The sequence below is a fragment of the Eptesicus fuscus genome, chromosome 19 (assembly GCF_027574615.1).
Source record: "Eptesicus fuscus isolate TK198812 chromosome 19, DD_ASM_mEF_20220401, whole genome shotgun sequence".
NCBI lineage: Eukaryota > Metazoa > Chordata > Mammalia > Chiroptera > Vespertilionidae > Eptesicus > Eptesicus fuscus.
The window spans coordinates 52,757,137-52,784,239 of record NC_072491.1 but is presented as its reverse complement, the minus strand read 5'-3'; the positions used below and the strand labels follow the sequence as shown (position 1 = coordinate 52,784,239).

The following is a 27,103-nucleotide window of genomic DNA, read 5'->3' as shown; positions in this document are numbered from 1 at the left end:
GGGTGATCAGGAAGGCAGGGGAGAGCAGTTGGGGGTGAGATCAGGCCAGCAGGGGAGGGTTGTTGGGGACGAGATCAGGCTGGCAGGGGAGAGCAGTTGGGGGCTCTATCAGGCCGTCAGGGGAGGGCAGTTAGGGGTGATCAGGCAGGCAGGAAGAGAGGTTAGGGGCGATCAGGCAGAGGCAGTTAGGGGCGGATCAGGCAGGCAGGCAGGTGAGCGGTTAGGAGCCAGGGGTCCCAGATTATGAGACGGATGTCCGATTGCTGATTTAGGCCTGCAGGGATCGGGCTAAATCGGCAGTTTGACATCTCCTAAGGGGTCCCCAATTGGAGAGGGTTCAGGCTGGGCTGAGGGAACCCCCCCCCCCCCATGCATGAATTTTGTGCACAAATTTCGTGCACTGGGTCACTAGTTTATATATATAAAAGCCTAAGTGACCGAACAACTGTTTGGTCACTACGATGTGCACTGATGACCAGAGGGCAGAGCTGCCTCCTGGTGGTCTGTGCTCCCACAGCGGGAGCGCCACTCAGCTGACAGACGGGCACCAGATGCCAGGCTCACAGCTGGTGAGTGCAGCTGCGGAGGTGCAAGCCTCTCCCGCCTCCACGGGAGCGGCACAGCACTTGGCCCAGGCTCAGGCTCCTCCCCAGCTGCCTGCCGCTTCGCTCACTACTACATCCCTCAGGAGATGTCGGACTGCCAGATTCAGCCTAATCCCCGCAGGCCTGCAGGGATTGGGCCGAAACTGGCAGCCTGACATCCCCTGAGGGGTCCTGGATTGCGAGAGGAAGCAGGCCAGGCTGAGGGACCCCACCGGTGCACGAATCCATACACCGGGTCTCTAGTAGGCTCATAATTGGTTTTCTTCATTGTGGGCAATACCAGTGGCTTACTGGGGTGCCTTCCTTCAAGCATGTGTCTGAGCCGCTGCTGTATGTGGAGTTCCAGCTGACCTGGCCGGCTTCCTGGGGCTCAGGCCTCACCCCGCAGCATGCCCAGGGCTCTGTCTCCCATCCCAGTGCTCCTGTCGGCATGCACATGCAGGCCAACGCTCTGACTTAAACTTTTTTTGCTCACTGCTCACCATTTCCTCTGTTACTTCAACTCACTTTTAAGAAGTTTGGGGTTTTGTCTTGTTTTATTGGCTACTGTTATATGGGTGAGAGCAGGCTTGATAATTTCTTGAGAGCATAATAGTGTTTGAAAAGTGCATTGGTTTTAATTTATTCAGGATTGATTGCATTAAAGCAGAAAGACCTTTCAAAGTGTCTATCTACCAGACGGCTGGAAATGGAAACCCTTCGCTGTCCATTCTTTCCTCATGTTCATGGCTCCCCTGGTGTTCTCCCGTGAATGGGCAGTTGGTGCACCTGCAGGAGGTGTCACCCTGGAGCCCATTGGCTCAGCTGCCGGAGGAGTGGACTGATGAGGTTCCAGAACTGGGACTCTGTTCATTAGATCAGTTTCTCAAATAGTGAGCGGCTGTTTCTCTTGTCCTTTTACACACACAAGCATGACGTGCACACACGCAGATACAGAACACATGCAACTTGGAGTGAGTGAAGAGAGTGTAACGATTTTAGAGTGTTGTCTCCCTGAATTTGGAGAAGGCTCTAAATGGAGCGTGGAAAAGGCTACAAACAGGGAAAAACAAGATAGACATTAACAGTCGTTAATATTTCTCCATCTTGCCCAGAACCTTCCACTTTGTTTTCAGTAGTTAAGAGTATATGAAAGGTTAGCCTTAAAGTATTTGTCAGGCACTGTGCATATAAGTTGATAAGCTCTTTGATTTATCTCTTCTCGTCCTGCCAGCCCCATATCAAGGTATGTCAGTCTGTTCCATGCCTCCATGCTTCGGGTCTCATTTTGCTGGTCACTTCATTTTGTTCATTTGATTCCACAAATAAGTGAGATCCTGTGATATTTGTCTTTCTCAGATTGGCTTATTTCACTTGGCATAATATTTTCCAGGTACATCCATGTTAGTGAAGACATGGGTGTGGGGGGCACCAAGGGGCTGGGAGGAGGGGAGTAAAGAGGTGGGGGTAAATGGGAGACATCTATAATACTATCAACAATAAAAAATATATTAATGACCAAAACAATAATTGTGTTAAAAAAATAACTGTCACGCAGAAGAAAGATGAAGTGGCTCTGCTTTATATTTATTTAAAAAATAAAAATTGGGGTGGAGAAGTGAAGTAGAACTTGCAAAACAGTATCTACACAAAGAAACATGCCAGCCCTGGCCAGCGTGGCTCAGGGTTGACGTCGTCCTGTGCACCCAAGGTCATCAGTTCGATTCTAGTCAGAGCACATGCTCAGGTCCGGGTTCCATCCCCCGTCAGGGTGCATGTGGGAGGCAAGTGACGTTTCTCTCTCTCCCTCTCCCTTCCTCTCTCAAATCAATCAAAACATATTTTTTTAAAAAAGAAAGATGCAAGATTGACTGGGGACATGACAATTAGTGCAGAATATAGACCTGAACTCGACCCCATGTGTGAAAATGACAACAAATGGCATTGCTGGGACGGTTGATGCAATAGAGTATATATTAGGTAATAGTAATATACTAATTACATTCCTGAACTTATCATTGTCTATCGTTATTTGAGAGAATATTTTTATTAGGAAATGCACACTCAATATTAAAGGGTATGGAGCAAACTACTGAGGTGATTCAGGAATACATACATGCATAAATAGTAGAATATGTCAAATGGACAAATGAACATGTGACCCTGGATCCTCTCTCACAGTGACTCAGACATGGTTCATTGGCCATACTCACCTGTAATGCTTACAGTACTAAGTCTCAGTTCTAAATGGTGGGCAGCTGACTGTATCAGCATGTGATGGGTTGACAGTATTGTATCAGGTGTTTTTTCTTAATTGATTTGACTAGTTTTAATCATATTGAAAATTACAGTCTCTTGTTTAACACATGAATAAATTGAATTTTTTATAGGTGTAAGCTGAATTTTGGGACATGGCCACTGCCTCCCCAAGGTCTGACACTACCAATAACCACAGTGGAAGGTTACAGTTACAGGTAACTGGTAAGTTCTTTCATAATTGTGTAAAATAGTGGTTCCCAGGTAGATTTTTCTTTTCATCTGAATTCAGCAGATTTATTCCATAAGGATCTTTTCCTTTAGATTCAAGCTATAGTGTGTTTGTTGCAACAGGCCTCCGTGGTAGACACCCTCTAAAGGTGTTTTATTTGTTCAGTAGGTATTTATGGAACCTGTGCTGGATGTGGAGAAGGTATGTCCTCTTTGGTAGGAGAATTTGGGTACTGGAACTAGCATCATCGAGTTGGCCCTTACATGATTATTTGGATAGAGAAGGAAGCTGAAGGCCTTTTTCCTCCATTCAGTCATTGGGCAACTATTTGTTAAGTAGAGTTACAAAAGGAGGAAACAAAGCCCTAGTTCTCCAGGAATTTATGGGGGACAGTTACCATGCAGAGTGATCATTAACTGCATGCAGTGAGGACCTAGAAGAAGCTGTCTGAGGTCTGCTTGGGGTTGCAGGGGCCTATGGGCATACAGAATGTGAAGAGAATGACTCACAGAGGGTGACACTTGAATTTCCACAGCAGTAATCGGAGTTCATCTCCAATTAGGTTGGCAGGAGAGAGCATTAGAGGGAACAGCATTTGCAAGAGCATGGAAGAGCCTTGGTTAGGGGGCTTCACATAATTCATTCTCGCTAGTTGGAATGCATGATCCAAGGAAGAATGGTCCTTAAGCCAGCAGTTTTACTTCTAGAAGTTTATTTTGCAGACATTGATATTGCTTACATAATTATAAACATTAGTTTATAATTTAGAAAGTATTATATAATTCTCATAATTATAATAATGTATAATTTATGTAATTAAGTATGTTTATATTTGATTATATAAATAATATAAATTTCTGCAAGGTAATTTCCTATGAGTAATCCTATCTAATAATAGACAAATATGCAAATTGACCATACCTCCGACACACCCACAAGCCACGCCTACAAGCCACACCCACCATCCAATCAGAGCGAGTATGCAAATTAACCCAAACCAAGATGGCTACAGCCACAGAGAGCAAGGTTTCCTAGGTAACAGAGGAAGCCAAGCTTTCCACCTGCCCTTGCCAGGCCTAAGCCTCCACTCAAGCTACAAAGTTTCAATTATAGAAGGTAAACGAATTCAAACAAATGGCGCAGAATGGAGCTTGAGAGAGCAGACCAGGGTTGCCGCCGGCAACAGGGGAAGCAAAGCTTTCCGCACACCCTGGCCTGGCCCACCCGCTTAAGGCAACAAAGTTTCAATTATAACCCCAACACAAATGGCTGCCGGCCAGCCTCGGAGGGAGCCCCAGGCTTGGCTCCTCTCCAGGCTACAAAGTTTCAATTGTAGAAGGAAAATAAATTCCAGATACCAGGGCCTCCGCTTGCATTGCCAGGGGGCGTGGCCCACCTGCAAACCACCACAGACCCCTTGCTCAGGCCGCCCCACGCCCCACATCCCAAGGGAACCCCCACCTGATCCGGGACGCCCTTCAGGGCAAACCAGCTGGCCCCCACCCCTGTACCAGGCCTCTATCCTATCTAATAAAAGAGTAATATGCAGATTGATCATCACTGCAACACACAATATAGCTGCCCCCACGTGGTCAAAGATCCTGCCCCCATGTGGACACAAGATGGCCAGCAGGAGAGGGCAGTTGGGAGGCACCCGGCCTGCAAGGGAGGGCAGTTGAGAAGGACCAGGCCTGCAAGGGAGGGCAGTTGGAGGTGATCAACCCTGCAGGAGAGGGCAGTTAGGGGTAACCAGGCTGCCAGAGGAGGGAAGTTGGGGGCAAACAGGCTGGCAGCAGAGTGGTTAGGGGCAATCAGGAAGGCAGGCAGGCAAGCAGTTGGGAGCCAGCAGTCCTGGATTGTGAGAGGGATGTCCGACTGCCCGTTTAGGCCCTATCCCTAGGGATCGGGCCTAAACGGGCAGTCGGACATCCCATCCCTCGAGGGGTCCCAGATTGGAGAGGGTACAGGCTGGGCTGAGGGACAACCCCCCTCCGTGCATGAATTTCATGCACCGGGCCTCTAGTGTATATATAGTTTGCAATATACATGTTATATATAAATATGTGTATGTATAGAGTTTTTAGCATATGTTTTGTAAATATGTATATAAATTATTTATAAATACACTATTCCACTCAGTGGAATTCTAGGTAGACAATAAAATGAAAGAAATGAGTATGTATACCAGTAGGAGCCATGTTCTAAGAGAATATGTTAATTGAAAGAGCAGGGCATGGAATAGTGTGTAACGAGCTACCACATGGATGTAAAACAGGAGGGGGTGTGTATGCAGCTCTGTGCCTCAACCGTTAGAAGATTTGCCTCAGGAGGGTGGGAGTCAGGCAGGTAAGAAGGAGATACCCTGTGGTTCCCATGGCACTCATTATTGTGAGGTTAGTCGTTTCTAGTTTAAAATGAACAGGTAGGAAATGCTTCTTGTCTTAGAGAACAAAGCACAAATCCTGCGTTTGTGCTGATATCACGGTAGCAGAAAACACCCAATCAGAACGGAAAAAAAAATAAGAATCCAAGAAAATTAGGGTAGTTCAAGGAGCCTCTGGGACAACATCAGGCATAACTACATCTGCAACAGAAGGAGAAAAGAGAGAGTAAGGACTTGAGAACTTATTTGAAGAAATAATGACTGGAAAATTCTACAACCTGGTAAAGGAAAAAAGAAGTGCAGAGACTCCTAAACAGGATGAACCCAAAGAGACCTAGATATATCATGATAAAATGCCAAAGGTTAAAGACAAAGAATCTTAACTTTTTGCACTCGGATGTCGAGTGTGACTCGACACGGTTAGCATTAGAATAAAGGAATCAGAAAAAAGCAAGCGAGAGCAAAGGGAAAAAAAGCAGTTCGTTACCTACAAAGGAGCTCCCATAAGACTCAGCTGATTTCTCAGCAGAACCTTGCAGGCCAGAAGAGAGTGGCAAGACATATTCAAACGGATGAATAGCAAGCCAGGGCCTACAACTAAGACTGCTCTACCCACCAAGGCTGTCATGCAGAATGAAGGGCAGATGCATAGCTTCCCAGACAAGGAAAGCTAAGGAGTTCACCACCACCAACCAGTGTCATAAGAAGAGTTAAAGTCTTGGAAAAGAAGGAGGGGTGAAGGGAGAAAGGGGAAGAAGAAGAAATGTGAGTAATAAAATGGTGAAGCTACACACCTATCAGCAATTACTTTAGATGTAAATAGAATGAGTGCCCAGTCAAAAAACATACAGTGGCTGACGGGATAAGAAAACAAGACCCTTTTCTATGCTGCCTACAAGAGACCCACTTCAGATCCAAAGACACACACACACTGAAAGGAAAGAGATGGAAAAAGATATTTCATATAAATGGAACAAGAGTAAAAACAACTTGAGGTAGCAATACTTCCGTCAGACAAAATAGACTGGAAAACAAAGGCTATGAGACAAGGAAGGACCCAGCAATCCCATTTCTTGGTATTTACCCGAGGAAACCCAAAACACTATTTCAGAAGACCTATGCACCCCCATGTTCATTGCAGCATTTACAACAGCCAAGATATGGAAGCCACGTAAATGCCCATCGATAGATGAATGGATAAGGAAGAGGTGCTACATATATACAATGGAATGTGACTCAGCCATAAAGAAAGAATGAAATTTTGCATCTGTAACAGCATGGATGGATCTAGAGGATATTATGCTGAGTGAAATGGGTCAGACACAGAAAGGTAAAAGCCATGTAATTTCACTTATGTATGGAATCTAAAAAACAAAGGAACGAACAAACAAACTCAGACACAGGTAATATTTTGATGGTTGCCAGAATTCAGGCTCATTGGGGGCTGGATGAAAAGGGGGAAGGAATTAAGATGTGCAAATTGCCAGTTATAAAAAGTCATGGGGATATAAAATATAGGCAATACGTCAATAATATTGTAATAAGTATGTATGGTGTCAGATCGGGTAATCACTTCGTAAGTTATATAAATGTGTAATCTCTATGTTGTACACCTGAAACTAATATATTGTGTGTCAACTGTAACTGAAAATACATTATTTTTAAAAAAGAAAGTAGGTTACTATAGTTGACCCTTGAACAATTTGAGGGTTAGGAGCGCCAATCTCCTAAGTAGCTAAAAATCCAAGTATAACTGGATGTTGTTGTTTTTTTAGAGAGAGACAGAGACATCAATTTGTTGTTTTACTTATTTATGTATAATTGGTTGATTCTTTTTTTAAATATATTTTTACTGCTCTCAGAGAGGAAGGGAGAGGGAGAGAAAGATAGAAACATCAATGATGAGAGAGAATCATTGATTGGCTGCCTCCTGCAAACCACCTACTGGGGATCAAGCCCACAACCCAGGCATGTTGTCCTTGACCAGAATTGAACCCGGGACCCTTCGGTCTGCAGGCCAATGCCCTATTCACTGAGCTAAACTGGCTAGGGCCTTTGGTTGATTCTTGTATGTTCCTTGACTGGGGCTCAAACCCACAACCTTGCTGTATTGGGAAAATGCTCTAAGTCAGAGTTGAGGAACCTTTTTTCTGCCAAGGGCTATTTGGATATTTATAGCATAATTCTCGGGCCATACAAAAGTATCAGCTTAAAAATTAGCCTGCTATATTTGGTCAAACATTTAATTAACTCACCCCTTATGCCTTGGCAGGGCCAGATCAAATGATTTTTTAAAAATATGTTTTTATTGATTTTAGAGAAAGGGGAAGAGTGACATAGAAACATGGATGAGGGAGAGACATTGATCGGCTGCCTCCAGCACGCCCCCCCACACTGGGGATTGAGCCCGCAACCCAGGCACGTGTCCTGACTGGGAATCAAACTAGTGACCTCTTGGTTCCCGGGTCGATGCTCAACCACTGAGCCACACCAGCTGGGCCTACGTATACCTGTTGACTTCCCAAAAACTTAACTATTAATAGCCAACTGTAGACCTGAAGGTTAACACATATTTTGTATGTTATCTGTATATATACTGTATTCTCACAATAAAGTAAGCTAGAGAAAAGACAATTAAGAAAAGCATAAGGAAGAGAAAATACATATACAATACTGTATATGTTTATTGAAAACAAATTGTAGGTGATTGCACAACCACCATTGAATTAAATAGTTGAAGTGAGTAAAATATATGGGCATGTGAAATGTATTTCAATAATGTCAAAATTCAAGTGGTTCTCATGTGTTATCATATTCTTGTAGTGGTGTGTTTTTTTCATTCTGTCAATGAAAAGAGTCTGAGCTGCACAAGCAGCACCGCTTCATTTTTATTGATTTGTTAGTATAAATACTGCTTTCTGGCTAAATATATTCACAGTGATTATCATGTTTCTGTTAGTTTCTAGTGCCAAACTAAAAAGAAAAAAGAACTGGTTTGGAACAGCAATATATACAGAAGTAGTTGTAGATGGAGAAATTAAGAAAACAGCAAAATCCAACAGTTCTTCTAATCCAAAGTGGGACGAGCAGCTGACCGTGTAAGTACTGCATAGAAGGGACGTGGTCTTCAGCGGGAGGTGTGCTGCTTGCAGTCTTAAGAGTTTTTATTTTGTAGGAAAGCTTCATAGTAATGACTGCTGTGTTCAGTATGAATAGACAATTTAAAGTGAAAATTGTGGGTTAGTTTCCTTTCCTTTACAGAGAGGCATAATAATCCTTGCTTTAGCTTCATAAAGTAAAGTATTTCCATGTAGCCATGTTTTCTCTTCCTGTCTTGTAAAAAAAATTGAGCAGAAATCAATTATTCTTAATTTTGGCATTTTTGAAATACAATGTTATAAATTTGTGTATTAGAACCAGTGCCATCGCCGAAGCCGGTTTGGCTCAGTGGATAGAGCGTCGGCCTGCGGACTCAAGGTTCCCAGGTTCGATTCCGGTCAAGGGCATGTACCTTGGTTGCGGGCACATCCCCAGTAGGGGGTGTGCAAGAGGCAGCTGATCGATGTTTCTCTCTCATCGATGTTTCTAACTCTCTATCCCTCTCTCTTCCTCTCTGTAAAAAATCAATAAAGTATATTAAAAAAAAAAAAAAGAACCAGTGCCATCAATTGTCTTAAATGTTGAGAAATTTGTTCAAATAGAAATATTCTGAAGCCTCAAACTCTTATTTTTTTAATATATTTTTATTGATTTCAGAGAGGAAGGGAGTGGGAAAGAGAGACAGAAACATCAATGATGAGAGAGAATTATTCATTGGCTGCCTTCTGCGTGTCCCCTACTGGGGATCGAGCCTGCAACCCGGGCCTGTGCCCTTGACTAGAATTGAACCTGGGACCCTTCAGTCCGCAGGCTGATGCTCTATCCACTGAGCCACACCAGCTGGGGCAAGCCTCACTCTTGATGTATAGGTGGTGTTTTGGTTCGCTAAGTACAAAAATTCTTATTTAGCTATTAAAATGCTGATGTTCTTGAAAGTAAGTACTGGTTTTGTAATTCAAGTAATTTACTGTTTCATACCGTATTGTTTCGTCAGACTGAATCCTGGCTTTAAAAAGTAACTGAGGTAAGGGATGGAATAGCCACGGGCATTCGAATGACGGCCCGTCCTTGCTTTGTTCGTCCCGCAGGAGTGTGAGCGCACAGAGCACGCTGGAGTTCCGGGTGTGGAGCCATCACACCCTGCGGACGGATGCCCTGTTGGGAAGGGCAGCTGTGGATCTGAGGCAGGCTCTGGTAACACACAACCGAAAGTGTAAGCTTTGCTCTCACCTTTGCTCCGTAAAGTCTGTGCTAGACACTTTGGACGTACCTTGAAGCCCGAAAGCTAACAGGTGGCTTGTGTTTCTGAGGGAGGTCAGCATGCCGGGAGTGGTGTCTGTGACCAGGAAGCGCGGCCCACAGGCCACAGATGTGTGGGTGCCGGCCTGCTCAGGGCACCGGGGCCTGCGCAGCTGTGACGGCAGCACGGCGTCTGAGTCCAAGGTGCTGAGGTTTGATTGGAAGTCAGGACATTAGTAGGGCCCTAGGCAGCCGGACAGATTTGACAAACACACTTATACCTGACTAGGTCCTTGGCTGCCTCTCATTCAGCTTCTTGGCTTAGCACGTGACAATTAAGTGAGTGAGCTCCAGTTCAATTTGGGGGTATTGTGGGATTAATTTTTTTTTTTTAACATTTTTATTGATTCCAGAGAGGAAGGGAGAGGGAGAGAGAGAGAGAAACGTTGAGAGAGAATCATTGTTTGGCTGCCTCCTACACGCCCCACACTGGGTATCGAGCCCACAACCTGGGCATGTGCCCTCACAGGGAATTGAACTGTGACCTCCTGGTTCATAGGTCGACGCTCAACCACTGAGCCATGCTGGCCGGACAGATTTATTTTTAAAAATCAAACTAACAAAAACTGCTTATGAACCAAATAATCCAACAAAGACATTCCTCTGTCACCACAGTCAAATGAGCATTCACTCCCTAGCCTAGGGGAACCGGTTGTTACTACCAGGGTATCATGTTTTGGAGGTGTGTTATATCCAGAAAGGGTTTGGTGATTCCCCAAGGCTCAGGTGCAGGGCTGTGCGGCCCTGTCTGCTCGCACCTGCCTCAGAGAACAGGTGCTCAGGGTGTGGTCGGAGAGGAGGGAGCTGAGAGGAAGGAGCAGAGAACAGACTTGACCAGGCCACCCAGGAGGCGCCCTGGGCCCACGGCCTGCAGAGCCGCGGGGCTTCCGGCAGGACCCTGGGAACTGGGGTGAGCGAGCGGCAGCCCGGAGACGGTCCTGGGGGCAGACGGCATGGGGAGGTGGTCAGGGGAACCAGAGGAAGCTCTGTGGGGCCCAGATGTTCTAGAGTAATTTTAGGGACAAAGGGACACGGTGTGTCCTCGTGGGGAATATTGTGAGAGCGATTGGGGATGACATCTATAAAACTGTAAATCACAAACATAATCGGGTGTGTAAGCAGCTTGAAAGGCCTTTCTGTTCATCTGGGTTTTCATTGCTTTCCACTGTCCACAGCCAAAGGTCAGAGTTCAGTAAAGTCTCACATGCAGCCTGGCTATACGTGAAGCATGGAGCAGCACTGGACACGTGAGCACACACAGGCTCACTCACATGCCCTTGTCCCCAGCAGCTCCCACTTAACCGCTGGGAACCTGTTTCTTACACATCTGAGTTAATACCCTTGTGCTCCCGGTGGTTCGTGGCACTGAATTTCTGATCACAGATGAGTGTGGCTGTTCCACTTACTCCGCAGCGCCGCCTAGTCTAGGCACTGAAGAGGCCGTGGGGCGGACTCAGTATTTTTGTCTAAATGCTATTGGAATGTAACTTTGTCTAAACTACCCTTATCTTTCAACACACATTTATTTAAACATGCCCTAAAGCCTTTTTGGAATAGGATGTAGTAAACAATTCCCAAATAAACACATCAAGTGTAGTAACCCGCTGTAACTTGAAGAGACTCCAACTGTCCTTCTGGAGTAGGGATGTCATGTTTTCTGTAGATCATGGTCCACCTCTCTCTCATCCTGAACTGTTTTTTATGTGTGTTGTATGGAGCTAAAATGACTCTCCTTATCTCATTCTTTCATTAGCAATGATGCTCTCTGTTAGCTATTTGCCTTTCATTGGACAGATGTTTATATTAGAATCACCTAAAGAAGGATGAACTACAAAGACTCTGAGAAGGCAGAGGGAGCAGCAGAGGACCGAGTGATAACAGGTTGCACTTCCCGTTGCCCTGTCCTGAGCAGAGCCCACTCTCGTCTCCGCTCCCGGGGCCGGGGTATGGCCACGCTGGTCTGCTGGGGGGAGTCTGTCGTTCTCTCCTGGCTTCAGAGTGCAGCGTCCACCTCGCTCGCTCACTCGGCTCTCCGGAAGCGGCTGTTGAGGCCCGTGGTCATGGGCGGCACCAGGCACAGGCCGCAGTGAGCACCGACGAGGCGGTGCAGCTAAGCAGCGGCTCTGCCTTTCACTTCGGTAGTTCATGTAACATCTGCAGCCCATGGCCCGCTCCTGCCTGCCCCGTGGACCTGCAGCCCGCAACTGTTTTTATTACGTTGTGTTTCAAAACCAGAGTTCGTTCCTGTTTGTTTTTTTAAAAATAGCTTTCCTTTGTTTTTGTTTGTTTATTTTATGTGTTTCTTTTGTAGAGTTTTAATCTTTCAGAGTCGGTATCAGATTGGCTCTCTTTAAGGGTCGATTCTGGAAGCTTCTTAATTCATTTTCTTAAGTGCTCGTCTGAAATCTGTGTTTTGCTTTAGGAAAATTCCCAAATGTAGATGCTTCTAAGTTCCTCTCCCATTGGGATCCCTGCCATTCGCTGCGCCGCAGTCCTATGAGCTCATCCCAGGTCCTTGTTCCTGGGCGTCACCTTGATTCTGCTCGCGTGGCCTCCCTTCTGTTGGTAACTCCTGCTTTGCTACCTCCACTGTTGTTTTTAAGGTTTGATGTTTACCATTATGTTTCCAGCGTTCCTCATAGCATATATTAATCAATGCATCTTATTGCCTTTACTTAAAATCCTAAAAATTTTCCATGCAACTTAAGGATTTAGTCTTTTGACCTCTGCAAACTTTCAAATGAGACCTGAGTTGCTCTTTATTTTTCCATTTGCTAACAGCTTATCCTCCTATTTCTAGTTGTTTGTGATTTTTTTAAAACTAAAACTGCCTGTGTTGTTTTGATATTCTTGATATGCTTGGTGCAAAGCTTTCCATCTTCCCAGAAGTGGCATATTCTACTTGTGGGCCTGATAATTTGAGGAAAGTTAGAAGCCCATAAATTAATTATATTCTTGCTTTCTTAGATCTAGGACTTTCCTTTGTTAAATAAGCATTTATTGATTTAAGGAAGAAACAGAACAAGCGGAGTACACTGTTTCTGACCCCACCCCTTCCACTGTGATGTGAACCCGGCAGTCTCCACATCAGAAAGTATTTGTCCTTGTCAAGGTCATTGACCCACTTTAGATTTATGAGGCTAGTTCCTTCCTGTACTCAAGGCCCTGGTATTTTGTTCTCAAACATTTATCTTTCCACATACCCTTTCTCCTGGTGCATGGGGGGGGGGGGGGGGCGGGGAGATGGGCTGATTTGAGTAGGTATTTCCTGCTTTCGAGGACGCTCACCTCTTCAGCCTTCCTAAAGCCCACAGCCGAGCCAGCGGCAGGATCTGTGTGTCCCGAGAGGCCCCTGCACTTCACCTCAACCCCAGGGGCTCCAGGCCCAGGCCTCGCCGGCTTCAGGAGGAGCCTGGGCGGCGTGCCCGAGGCCGTGGCCCAGACAGCCCCCCCATACACGGAACGCTTGTGTTCTAAGCCTCGTTTTTGCCCCAGTTAACCTTCAGTTGTGTGCAGATCACATGAACACCAGGCTCAGTGATGGAAGTCCTTTCGTTGGCTCTGCAGATCACGCGGTGTTTTAGCTTTCTTTTCTCTGTCATCAGGATTAGACACCTATGTCTGAGATGATTTCTCCCTCTAGCTCCATCGGTTCTTAAATTGCAAAGGAAAATGCCTTTGTTGTCAGCGATGACCGATGACCGGAGCCGGAGGGAGTTCCCATCAGCACTGCACTGTTCGGACGGGGCCAGCCTGCCTGCCTGCAGTGTGCACAGACCTGCGGCCTCAGAGGGAAGAGGGAGGGAAGGAAGGAGGAGAGGGGCGAGTGGGACCAGGAGCGGGAACCGTCAGACACATTGGTGAAAGCATTCGGGCACCTCTGTCCTCCATGGACACTGGGAGACCGGGCCTGGCTTCCTGATGACGGCCCGGCTCAGGGGTGGCTCCGGGGCCTGGAGGACACCGAGGCGTAGGAGGGACAAGCCCATCTCGGGCAGAGGAGGGACTCAGCCTCGCAGCCAAGCCCTTTTTGGTAAAGCTTAAAGGAAGGGTTGCTCTGGCCTCTTGCGGGGTGGGCTGGAATGAGCTTCCTCAGGCAGGCGCCTTACGGGGGCTCGGTCGTCGGTGCTGACCGCTGAGCTGGTGCACTGTGCTGGGATCTGCTCACATCTCTTTCTCTGGGTGCAGAGGGCTCAGGTGCAAGCTTATGCTGGGAGTGTGCAGCTCTTGTGGGCCAGGGGAGGGCTGTTGGAGCAGGTGGCGCAGGAGCCCGGCCTGAGCAGGTCCGGAGAGGTTTTGTCGTGTCCCTGGGTGGAGAGTGAGAAGCAGTGTGGACGAGTCCCTCGCAGGCGTAGATGCGGGCCTGCATGGCGTATTTCAGTTCGGAGACTGACGGGCCACAGCTCTCCAGAGAGGAGTGTTCTGATGGCGTAGAACCAGGAACTTAAGTTATCAAGGAAACCATTTAGAAATCTATTAAGTTCGCTTAAACGGGAGCGTTCTCTCCTACATTGAGTGGCAGGGAAACAGCAGAGAAGCACGCCTTTATACTGGAGGACAGAGTACAGTCCAAGTTCATTTTACTTAAAAATTTGCTTTTAGCCCAGCCAGTGTGGCTCAGTCGGGGCGGGGGGAGGGACGGTGCAGAGGCAGCTGGTCAATGATTCTCTCTCATCATTGATGTTCCTCTCTCTCTCTCTCTGTCTCTCTCTCTCTTCCTTCCTCTCTGAAATCAATAAAAAAAAAATATTTTAAAAGATTTTGCTTTTAGCCTTATTTACCAGCTGATCCTAGTTATTTGTTTAGGTTACTAAGTCTTAAGTTCTCTTTTTAGAAATTGACTCAGTGTCAGCACAGACGAAGATACTTTAAAGCTGAGGTTTCGAAGAGACAGTACTTTATATCTGGTGATAGGAGTGCATTTCTGTTAGACAGAGTCTTAGGATTGAAATGATTAGGTCGAAGGGAATGGGCGGTTGTCAGGCTCGGGCTGTGCCTTGTCCTTCCTGTCAGGCTGTCCTCACCTGTGCAACGGTGGGGGGGAGCCGGGGGGAGGCCCACACGAGGTTTGTACCCTGACCATAAAGATGAGGCGTTTCTCCTCAAAGCGTTGCTCAACATGAATGAAGTCAGTGCTTGGTGGTCACTTGTCTTTCAGCACTCAGCACTGTCTTACCCGTGCCCGCTTTCCTGTCCGCTTGCTGCTTTCCATTCACTGACGTATCAGAGCTCTGACGTTTTCCGCCCAGTGAATCATTTCCCTTTTTTTATCCTGTTTTAATTTATGGAAGTTTAATGTGTTGATCATAAAAGTTAATTCATCTTCCATTATTTTTATGCTCAGAGAATCCTTTCTAATCCAATATTTGATAGTTCTCTATTTTCTTCTTGCACATTTATTACTTTGTTTTTTCTCTAAGTCCTTTTGTAAATTCTGAGATTTGCCTTGGTGCCTGATGGGCAGGGAGCCCGACCGGCTGTGAGTTGGTGCACCTGACGAGGTCTGTGCTGGAAGGCCTGGAGTCACAGCCTGCTTTGTTCTTGGGCCTGCTGACCGCCTCGCGCGTTCTGTGTCTGCATCTGCTGCCCTCACGTTTACGTGTGTCGGCCAGCCTCCTGCTTCCGTGTCCCTCCTGCGCGTGGTCTGGGTGACACGTGGAATGTGGCCCAGCGAGGCACGGAGCCCCTGGGGCTGGCCGGACGACAGTGCAGCTTCTGCTGGCTCTCGGGCTCCTCACAGGCGCCTTGAAGCCGGAGCGGCTGTCCCTGCAGCACCCACCGCCCTCCCCAGCCCCGAGCACAGGACTGAGTGAGAAGAAGTGGCGGGTTGTTTTACGTGACTGTGTCCTAGGATAATGTAATACTTAGCAATAAGTAAACAGTGTGCAAGCATTTTTAAAAATAGGTTCAGATGTGACTCTGAGCTAAATTTGAAGGGTGAAATGCCTTAACGATTTTTGAAGACCTTTTGTCTTCTGTGGGGACAGAGCGTGCATGTTTTCGACAATTCCATGATTCCGGGATAATGCCCTGGTCTGTGCGCGGCTCTCAGACCCCGACCGGCCGTCCTGTGAACGCTGAGGGGTTTCTGGGAGGTCGGAGAGTAGCTCCCAGTTCCCTGAGGACTGCACTGCCTTCTTCATTTACTGTCACTCTTCATTAAGCACTGTCTGTGTCAGAGTCTGCGGTGCGCCACTGACTGCGAGGACAGGGTCTCTGTGCTGTCCTGGGGGCTGCCATGTAGTTGAGAGGGTAGGACCTGCACCCCCCCTCCCAGGCAGAGCCCACACCCGTGGCCCCGAGGGCTGGTGTTCAGTGCAGAGAGGGAGGGATGAGTTGGGAGCCCCTGCACACAGCAGGTGCTCACTGTCCATGGATGGAGAGGTCTGAGCTGGCTGATTGTACTGTAATAGAACCTCCCCCCCATTCATACAGGTGTGGATGGGAATTAGCATGTGATTGCCCCCAATTTTATGATTCAAAAATGGTAGAGCTCAGTGTTCCATGTTTAGAGTTGTGAGAGAGCAGATGATGTAAACACACACGCATACGCACTTACACACATACACACACACACACACACACATATACACCGCACCACTTAACACAGCCGAGCAGTCAGGTCCTGGACCGACGAGTGTTTGTAGCAGTGGTGATATTTGCAGAGGCCCGGTGATTTCCAAGGCTCCCTTTCTTTAAAAAGGGGGGCAAAGACAATGGAATGCTGTGCAGCTGTAAAAAAGAAGGATCTCTTACCCTTTGAGTCAGCATGGAGGGACCTGGAGAGTATTATGCTAAGTGAAATAAGCCAGTCAGAGAGGGACAAGTATCACATGATCTCACTTATATGTGGAATCTAATGAACAAAATGAATCAACCAACAAAATAAGACCCCAATCATGGAACAGACAGACAGGGAATGAGAAGAGATTAACCAAAGGGACTTACCTACTTACTAGAGGCCTGGTGCACGAAAATCCGTGCACTTGGGGGCGGGGGGTGGGGTCCCTCAGCCCAGCCTGTACCCTCTCACAGTCCGGGAGCCCTCGAGTAGGGTCCCTAGGCCTGGCCTGAGATCAGGGCCTGTCGGGGCTTTCCTTTCCCTCCCCCCCGCCCCCCCCCCCCCCGCCCCGCTGCAGGCAACTGACCCCACCCCTGCTGCTGCCACTGCTTGCCATCTATGCAGCGCTGCCCCCCCTCCACTGCTACTGGTGGCCTCCCTCTATAGGTGATAGGCTGGGGTGCAATGGCTTGGCTGGCCTGGGCCTCCCTCTGCGGGGTGATCGCTGGCTGGCCACACACCTGCCGCAGCGTTGCCGGCCAGTGGCCTGGGCCTCCCTCTTTCTTTGCTGGGGGGTGGGGCCAGCCCTGCGAGGGGCCATCTGCCTACCTGATCACCCCTAACCACTGGCCTGCCTACCTGATTGCCCCTAACCACTCTCCCTGCCTGCCTGATTGCCCTAACTGCTTGCTTGGGGGTGGGGCCAGCCCAGTGAGGGGCCTTCTGCCTACCTGATATCCCCTAACCACTGGCCTGCCTACCTGATCACCCCTAAATGCTAGTCTGCCTACCTGATCACCCCTAACCACTCTGTCTGCCTGCCTGATCACCCCTAACTGCTTGCTTGGGGGTGGGGCCAGCCTGGTGAGGGGCTGTCTGCCTACCTGATTGCCCCTAACCACTCTGCCTACCTACCTGATTGCCCCTAACCACTCTGCCTACCTGCCTGATTGCCCCTTAGCACTTGCTTAGGGGCAGGGCCAGCCCGTGAGGGGCCATGGGGGTCTGGTCTCTGGTCGTGACACCTCTGGCCTTTTATTATATAGGTTATGCATAGACCATGGACCAGACAGTAGTGTGGTGAAGGCCTGGGGGGAAGGGTAAAGGGGAGAAAATTGGGAGGGACATCTGTAATACTGTCAACAATAAAATACACATGTTAAAACACAAGGGGCAAAGCCAAGCTTACACACCGAGGGAGAACTGTGGACGATGCTGGTGTGAGCACGGGTGGAAACGTGACTGCAGGCCTGACGGTCCCAGGCCGTGTGATCGAGAGAGGGGTGCCTGGACACGGGCCAGGGCAAGCATGACACCAAAGGCAGAGGGCAGCTCCGGAGGAAAACAGATTTGCAAAGGTGTGTAAGTTAGAATGCGGAATTGGCTGTCCCAGGAGCAGACGGTGGGGGATACCTTCACGCTGGGAGGTGCGAGTCGGGATGGGCTGGCAAATGCACGCAGAGGCCCGCACCGAGTGCTGCCCGCAGGGACTCCGGGGCTGTGCCTCGAGAGGCGGTGCCAACCGTAAGCGTGCTAGGAACAAGAAGCTAAGTCTCCAGTTTGCAGGCACTTGGAGTGGAGAGCGATGACGAGTGAAGTGGAATGGAGCCAGCCTAGGTTCCTCAGGTCTGCACGTTAGCCTAGGCCCTAGGTCAGTGATGGCGAACCTCTGACACGCGTGTCAGTGCCATTTCTGATGACACGGGCCGCTGAGGCAGCCGCATGCCGAGGATGAAACATTTATGTCATTTAAACTATAAATACCGCGAAATAATGTTTTCTCCTCAAAGGGACACACTACCCGAGTTATGCTCCGTTTTTTGGCGAAGTTTGACTCACCAAGCTCAGAAGGTTTTCCATCACTGCCCTGGGTAGAGCCAAGATGCCTGCTTTGTGGGGGGTTTTGTGTGTGTTTTAGCTTTTGTATTTTCTCAAGTTTCTCTAATAGTGTTTCTTGTTGTTTGTGATGTGGAGCGTGGGTACAGATGTTTGGGGTGGATTTTCTGTAAGGTTTTCTTTTATCAGAGGTTTACATACTCTGGGATAGAAGAAGGTGCAGTGAAATGAGCTTGAGTTTCAGGAAGAACAAGGTGTCCTCATGGCAGGAAGGACAGCGGTGGCATGTACAGAGGAAACGTGTTGTCACCGAGGGACCCTCACTGAGCGCCTCCTGTCAGGCGGGGCCACGCGTGGTGTGTGCCTTGCATTTGCACCTGTGACAGGCCCTTCGGTGTGATGCTCTTACAGCTCCATTTTGCCTTGAGGAGACGGAGGCTCGAAGCAGCCTGATTGCTCACTCACCGCCCAGCTGGGCGTGCAGAGCCGAATCAGTGCCACGCCGTCCGACTCGCCCAGGGATGTGCTGCAGGCACAGGGCTGAGGCCTGGGCCGGGAGCCTGTCCGGGCGAGGCTGGCCTGTCGTCCACTGTTTCTGAGGTTCATGCCGAGCACAGGGCGCTGGCACGCTGTGGACGCCTGTGGCGGGCGAGGCAGGCGGGAGGGAGCGGCCTGGGTGGCGGGCTGGGCACAGAGGACCCTCCCCGCGCAGCCGGGGCCGTCAGGCATGCTGCACGTGCAGTTCTGGGTCTGAAACAGCTTTGTATGCAGCAAGAGCTTTCACATTAGGATTTTTTTTTCTAGTGGAAAGAGTGAAAGAACAGTTGAAACTTTCCTTGGAGAACAAGAACGGCGTAGTGCAAACTGGCGAGTTAACGGTGGTGCTGGACGGGTTGGCGATTGAGCCAGAAAATCTGACGAGCTGCAGCTCAGCCCCAACCAGTAAGCTCCTGTGTGTCTGCAAAATTCAGGGAAACATCAGCAGGAGGTATAAAATCCAATTTCTCTCTTTCTCGTTGTTCAGTAGAAATACAGCAGAATGGCGATGCCTTACGTGAGAACGGAGAGCCGTCGGCCAGGACGAGCAGGTAGAGAGCGTCTCCGTGCTGCGGTAAAGTACTGGGCGTTCCCCTGCCCGCAGGCGTCCGGTAGCCTCAGCTTAGCTTTCGCCTGGGAACTTAAAACGTCATTTTGATTGACTTCCTGAGAAGGCAGTTTGGAAACCAGCTGTATTGAGATACAGTGCCCATCCCCCAGTAGCCCTCCTCGGGGACATCAGTGGTGCGGCCGCAGAGCGGGGGCCGTCCCGTCTGATTTCACCCGCACGGAGAGCGCGTTTCCACAGCCCGGCAGCCTCTGGTCTGCCTCGCGTCCCTGCAGGTTGTCCTGTGTGGACATGTTATATCAATGCAGTCGTACAACACGGGACCTCGGTGGCTGATTCGCCCGTGCCGTAGCGTGTCAGAGCTTCGTTCTTTCTCACTGCACGTGGGCTTGCACAGCCGGCGTGTGGGCCACGTGATCGGTGAGCAGGCTGGCCGGGCGGGGAATGGGGATCTTCTGCTGTGGGAGCCGCAGCTCCCTGTGGGCCACGGAAGAGGACACGTGGTCTTTCCCCAGAAGCCAGCCGCCGTTGATCATCCTCGCCTGCATTTACGTTTGATGGTAATGGAGAGAGGCTGTCTGCTGGCAGTGGTCACATAGGCGTGAAGCGTGTACCAGGTGACTGTAATGGGACGGCCAGAACGCCTGAAGGGAGACTGACGCCTGTGAGAGGGCTGCTGAGAGGCACGTCCAGCACAGGGCCACCTCACTCGCGTCACGGCGCTCCCTGCCCCTGCGGCCCTGAGCAGAGGTGGTTGGCTTACGTGAACGTATTTAGTGTCCGTGTTATAATTTACTTGGACAAAATTAAGGACTGAAAGGGCACCACAGTTAGGATCATTAAAATGGATTAGTGGGTTATGGTGAGAAGTCTAGAGCTCACTCCTGGTACAGTGGCTTTTAAGGGGAGGGGCGGGATCTGACTTACATCTAAAAAGAAAGCCAAGCTGAGGCTGTTGGAGGCACCTCTCAGCGACACCAGAGGTGATACCAGACAGGACAGCCCTGAGCCAGCGGGAGAGCGCTGCCCCAGCCTCCATCCTTGGTTTCTCAGGTAAATGAGTTTATACAGAGCCCTTGACTGCGCTGTGAAAAGCTGACTTGTTAAAGCAGTTAGAGCATGCGCCTTCATTGAAAAAGCAAAGCCAGCAAACCTCTGCATCTGGCTTAGTCGGGCTCTCAGCTCATCTGAAGAGCAGGGGGGGGACGGGGGGAGAGGAGGCGTTATAGACCCTCCTGTCTATAAAGTTTCTTGCAGACTCTTTTGGTGCAGATTAATTCTCAAGGCCCCTTTCTACTTCCTGTGGCCCTCCCAGAATCCATGAGAAGCACCTGGCAACCTGACCTTGCCAAGCCTGAGACTGCAGGCTTCTCTGCTTAGGGGTGAACAGCCCTTTTTTCCTTTGCCCTCCCCCTCCGTCTTTGCATCCTCTCCTTAGGGAGGGTTTTAGCCATTTGCTGTGTCCTTGGCTGGGAAGATAATGGCTGGTTAGTTACAAGCTGGCTGCACATTGCCACACTGTCGGGCCTTGTTTTAACTTTCCTGCCTCAGTGTCCCGTCCCCCCTGCCCTGGAAGAGCAGCGAGGCTGGTCTGTGGGAGCGGATGGAGGGGATGTGTGGTTGGACTGCTCTCCCTCCAGGGCTCAGTCACCCAGGCCCAGCCACTGGCCACTGCCAGGGAGGGTCACAGTACCTGCTTTCGCAGTTGTGGTTTCTGTTTGTTTACAGTTTCTGTTTATTTGCAGTTTTCAAATGTCGATTGTAAATTATTATTACTAAGCACTACAATTATGAGCTTTTTCTGATCAATAGACTTATAGTAGTTTGAAATTGATTTTTGTTTCACAAGCATTTTGAAGATATTTCAGAGCATCTATATATATATATAAAAGGCTAATATGCTAAGTGTCCATTCGGGTAATGACATCACATAGCAATGCCCGGCTTCCTCTCCCTAGCGACTAGCCTCCTCGCAGTTTCTTCAGCCCAGGAACACGACTTGCTTTATAGCCAGGTGGAATCATTTCACACTGTAACCCAACGTCTGTGAAGCGTTTTCCTGTGCCTCATCTCATTTGATCCTCACAGAAGTCCTGGAGTAGGTAGATAGGAGACTCGGTGGAATCCTATTTTCTTTTCATTAGCCAGAAAATGGAGATTTAGAAAGCTTAGAAACTTGACCCGACTGAAAAGAAGTAAGAAATGGTGGACCTTGAAAATGACTTCAGGTTTTCTCACTGCGCAGAATATAGTCAAACACTGCTGCAGTTAAATATTTTACCCTTTGTTCTCCCTGTGTGGACTACAATAATAATCTGCTTCGTGTTGATATTTACTGCAGTTTCACCTGCAAGAGAGGTTGGGGTGCTTCACTGGGCTGGAAAAAGTTCAGCTACATCAGAAAGCAGGTCTAATTAAGCACGTTTATCTTACCTTATAATAGACAAATATGCAAATTGACCGCACCTTCGCTACGCCCAAGCCACGCCCACCAACCAAGCCACACCCATCAACCACGCCCACCAGGAAACCGTTGCAGGGACGCTGGGGTGCGGCGGAGCCCAAGGCCCGGAAAGCCGCCCGGGGCTTTCCGGGCCTTGGGCGCCAGCCGGGTGCCTGCTCCGATCGCAGGAGCGAGCCGACCTGGGGGTTCGGCTCGCTCCTGAGATCGGGTCGCAGGGACCCAGCTGGGGTGCGGCTGAGCCCAAGGCCACCGCCCAGGGCCAAGCCGGGACCCTGAAAGAAGGTAGAAGGCGGTGGCCACAGCCAAGGCCTGGGTCCCCGGTGCCGGCAGAAAACTGGTGCAGGCAGCCAGGTGAATGAAGGTCTATTGCACGAATCTTCGTGCAAACGGGCTACTAGTCTATATATAAAGCTATTGCTGTCATTGTCGATTGTGAATTTGGTTGACACTTCTATTATAGGGAAAGGACGAATAGCGATATTAAAATATTTCTTCTAATTAATTTCCTTTCAATGTGCATGAATTCGTGCATTGGACCAGTACTTTAAAATAAAGATTAGTATTCTTAGACGTAAGTATTTAAAATGTACAATTTGAACATTATTTTGAGGGACAGAATTTATTTTGATTTAGTATATTGTATTTTTCAGTATAGATTTATCTGGTAGTATGGGATATGCTTAGAACCAAACGTAATTTAAATCTTTACGTAAGAAAGCGTGCCCTGAATTTGTTCATTGCTCTCTCTGTCATTTTATTCGAATGTGAAGAACTCGGTAGCTGTTTCTTATGAACATTTTGAGGAGAAGTTGTTGAATTGTACTGAGTTCATTGAAGTTAGGCATCTTGCTTCTAAAGGTTGGCTGCTGAAGGTGCAGGTGGAGCAGACAGCCGAGCGCCCGCTCACGCTGTGGTGCAGAACTGCTACTCCCGCGTGGCGAATGGAGGCAGCGCACCTTCCTCTCCTGCTCCAGCTCCGGCTCTGGCTCCATCTCCAGGTGCTGCCAGACCCCGAAACACACCAGCTCACAGACCACGCACAGCTGAGCCCGCCGGTGACACTGGTAAGTTTGTGATAGGGCGCGTGTGCGTGGAGACTCCGGGACACTGCCTGTGCCCGCTCTCCTCGTGTTGCAGTCTTTCCTGTCCTCAGCTCCACGGAAGCAATTCAGATTACAAGGCCTGAGCTTTTTGGTAATCATTTTGAATTTTCTAGATTACTTAGGGAAATATGCCAAAAATACATTAATTTAGAGATCACAGCACATTTCACTAAGCAGGTACTATGTGATAGCTAGATTTCTAGGCTTTATAAAAATACGATCCTATATAATAAGAGAGGAATATGCTAATTATTCGTTACACCCGAAGGCGTAACGACTGGATCATGGATCAACAGGAGGATGGGGCAGCGAGCTACAAGCAGGCTGCGGAGAGCTATAGGAGCGGTAGGGCAGCAAGCTATGAGGGGAGGCGGGAGGAGCTACAGGAGGGCGGGACAGCAGGTGGAGAGCTACAGGAAGGCGGCAGTGAGCTACTGGCGCACAGATTCGTGCCCAGGGCTACTAGTGTAATTCATAACGGAATATATTTCTACAAGAACCTACGTGACTTCATGGACTTGTCGGTAATGAATGGTTCCTGTAACTATAGTCTACAAATATTTTATTTCTTGGCATGTAAACTAGTAGGAAAATGTGCTGTCAGAGAGTTTTGTATTTTCCAAGAGTTAAGTGTTATGTGATAGAAGGAAGATTTCGCTGATCCTATTTTTCAGTGGAATATGCTGTAAATTCCATGGATTCTATTTTGTTGTTATTATCTTTATACATTAACTCTTTCAGACAAATCTCTTAAAACGTGAACATTTTAGGACTTGCTTAGATGACTTTGTGTGTGCTGGGCTGGAGTTGGGTCTCTTGGTCCCAGAGCCTGTGTTCTGCCCTGTGTTTTCTGTTATGGCAAGTTATTCAAAAGTAGAAGCATGTAGAGAAGCGACTCAGTGATTAAGTGAAAACAGGTGATTTATAGATGAGACAATCTGCATTTACACTCAAGGTTGCGGGGTACTTACCATGTGTTATCCTCCAAGTTTTTGTAAACATTGGAACTGACGTGAATTTTTAAAAATTTAATTGGCCTATTAATGCTTCTCCCTTAAAAATATATAAACTTGCCCTGTCAGTGGCTCAGTCTGTCAGAGCGTTCTCCCGTGCACCAAACGGTTTCAGTTTCAATCCCGTCCGGGCCAGTACAGGAGGCAACTGATCGATGTTCCTCTCCCACACCGATGTTTCTCTCTCCCCCACCTCTCTAAAATCAGTAAAAACATCCTCAGGTGAGCATTTAAAATATCTGTATGAATGAGTGAACTTAAAGATCCCAGGCACCAAAATAGGTAGAACTTTTTAGTCATTAATTTCAGGTGGCTGGAAAACGAAGAAAAAATATATAGACCCAGGGTAAAGGCAGTGAGCAGATGCATTCTTTTTCTGATTCTGGCCAGCTTTCTAGTAAGAACATTTGTCTCGGGTTTCTGCTAGCAGAGGAGGAAAGGAAACGTCGTCTTAGATTGTCCAGAATTGTCTGTAAGTGAAGAACAGCCCAGGTAAGATTGTTAACTGAGATTCCAGGTGCGGACCTGAGTGAAGAACCAGGGTGAGCAGCGTCCTCGCTGATTCCAAGAGTGAGTGCAGCAGTTAAGTCTCCTAGACTCCGCCTGTGTTATCTACCCTGATTCAAGTAGTACAGGTTCTGTTCTGTTTTGTTTTATTAATTCTCACCCGAGGATATTTTTTCCATTGTTTTTTAGAGAATGAGAAGGAGGTAGGGAGAAAGAGAGAGAGTGAGAGAGAAACGTGGGGATCGGACCTACAACTCAGCTATGAGCCCTTGACATGGAATCAAACCTGCAACCTTGGTGTGCAGGCCAACACTCTATCCACTGAGCAACACCAGCCAGGGCAAATATTACTGTTTTTAAAATTGCCTGAGGACACAGCTATAGGAAGGACCAAAATTTTATTTTTGAAAATTATCAGCACATGGAAAATGGTTTATCTGAGTGCCAGAGTCCTTCACAATGAAGCATGAATCCAGGGCTTTGTGGCTGGCTAGAGGGGTTTTTGAGTTAGGTATCCATACTAAAATCCATGATGAAAAACACCTAGTTGACCCCCCATTAAAAAATTATGTTTTGAACCCCCTTGCAAACTCTCCAAAGAGGTTGTAAAAAATGAAAATAATGCCTTGTGTAGGTCCACCCGTTGTTCCCAGGAGTCATTCCAAGGCAGGGCACGCCTGCTCCGTGAGGCGGAGGAGGGTGTGGGCGCTCGCGGGGAGGCCTGCCTCGCCCTCACCTGAGTGCCGAGTGCAGCGCCTGCTTCCTGCTGCTGCACGCCGGAGCCCAGCGCCGCAGGGACCACTGGCCGCAGGCACTGGCACGTGTTGTGTGGGTACATTCAGCTGTGGGTGCCACGGGGCAATCTCTTTACACCCACAGCTCGTCGGTGCTTTAGAGACTTCCCATTGGGAGTAATTTCCCTTGATTGTCCTTGTGAGAAATCCCAAGGGGAAAATAAGACACACGTGAGGAACTGGAGTGACGGCTGCAGTTCAGTTCCCATTGCCAGGGCATTCACAGGAAGGAGAGGAACCCAGGTCACCCAGGTGCCTGTTCCGATGTGCGCCCGTTTCCCCACAGAACCCGCACCGCAGCTGTGGGGGTACCGGTGCTGGAAGAGCCGAGGCCGAGCGCACGGCTAGGGCCGGGTGCCTCCGCCTGCCCTCCGCGGTGTGTGCGTTCTGTCTCCGAGTTGTGCGGTTTGTCTTCTGTGCCTTGATGGCCTCAGACAACGTGCCTCCGACCAGCACAGTGACGGTCGCACCTCTGCTTATTGTTGGTGACATCTGACGGAACAGTGCACTGCGCCATTCCATTGGCCGGTCTGCAGAGCTTCCAGAACCTGCTCTGGTAGCCGCCGCTGGCCCATGTCTTTCCTACTGTCTGTTATCCCTTGGTGGGAGGATGAATTCAGGTATATTTTCAGGGAATGGTTCTCTCTTAAGGTCTTAGTGCAGAAATTGTGTTCCTCTTTTGGGTGAAGGCCTTTAAAAATCAGTTTCACTGTTGGAGTGGGGCAGGAGCGTGCATGTTCTGTCTGTCACACGACAGGCTCGAATCCCTTACCTGCACCACCACAGTCCTCAAACCTTACAGCTGAGCGGTGTGTTTCGTAAACTCTGTGCTGGCAGAACGGCTAGCTCTGGTTTGAGAGTGTTCCGAGTTTGCCGTGTGCTGTGGCAGTGTGGGCCCGGGAGTGCTTGGTGTTAGCGTCACCGTGTGCTGGGTCATGTCACCCTCTGGAGTCCACAGAGGTCGGGGCATTGACACCAGGGACTGGCCTGTGCTGAGAAGGAGCTCAAGACAAAGGGTTTCCCCAGACAGAAGGGGCATGCCGGCTCCCCGGGCTCTGAGTCCTGAGTGAGGGATTGTTTGATACGTTTAGCTGCTCTGAACATTGGTCATTGTTTTAAGCTAAATGGTAGGAGTCATGATGTGAAGATTAGACCTGGCTTCTCACAGGACGAGGGTCAGATCCCAGCTCTGCCGCTCAACACAGTGTGTGTGACCGTGGACAAATAAACTTCCCAAAATTCAGCGCCTCTGTTTCTGAAAGAAGGGACACTCAAGTTACTGCCTTCAGGATTCCTTCAAACACAGTCTAAAACCTCTCCCATAGTCCTTGGACAGTGGCAGACTTTAAGAGAAATACTATTTTCTTTTCTACTTCTTCCCTCTGTCCCTAGCCCGTAGTGGCAGATAGCTTTTTCTGATACAGAATTACTAGAGGCTCAGTGGAGTCCCTTGGCCTGGCCTGCGGGAATCGGGCCGAAACCGGCAGTCGGACATCCCCTGAAGGGTCCGGGAGTGCGAGAGGGCACTTTGCACATTAGGCTTTTATATAGAGAGAAGATTGTTTTATTAATAAAACAGACTCTAGTTCAATATGGTAAGTTTCAGGCATGACTAACTGGTTTCACAAGTTTATTGGACTTCTCTTT

The 27,103-nt window shown here is 48.7% G+C and overlaps 1 protein-coding gene across 2 annotated transcripts in view; it reads left to right on the top strand.

Annotated features, from left to right (window-relative positions):
* Positions 1 to 27,103, top strand: part of WWP1 (WW domain containing E3 ubiquitin protein ligase 1) — an 83,737-nt gene that overhangs the window by 28,085 nt on the left and 28,549 nt on the right. Inside the window, exons 4-9 of one of the 2 annotated variants that reach the window (XM_054708705.1) lie at positions 2,975 to 3,065; positions 8,415 to 8,553; positions 9,643 to 9,767; positions 19,275 to 19,412; positions 19,495 to 19,558; positions 22,898 to 23,103. In XM_054708705.1, coding sequence (XP_054564680.1) covers positions 2,996 to 3,065; positions 8,415 to 8,553; positions 9,643 to 9,767; positions 19,275 to 19,412; positions 19,495 to 19,558; positions 22,898 to 23,103 — 742 coding nt within the window. In that variant the 5' untranslated portion in view covers positions 2,975 to 2,995. Of the gene's footprint in view, positions 1 to 2,974; positions 3,066 to 8,414; positions 8,554 to 9,642; positions 9,768 to 19,274; positions 19,413 to 19,494; positions 19,559 to 22,897; positions 23,104 to 26,010; positions 26,077 to 27,103 lie in introns of those variants that run through there. The other variant, XM_028137576.2, reaches the window with a different exon arrangement.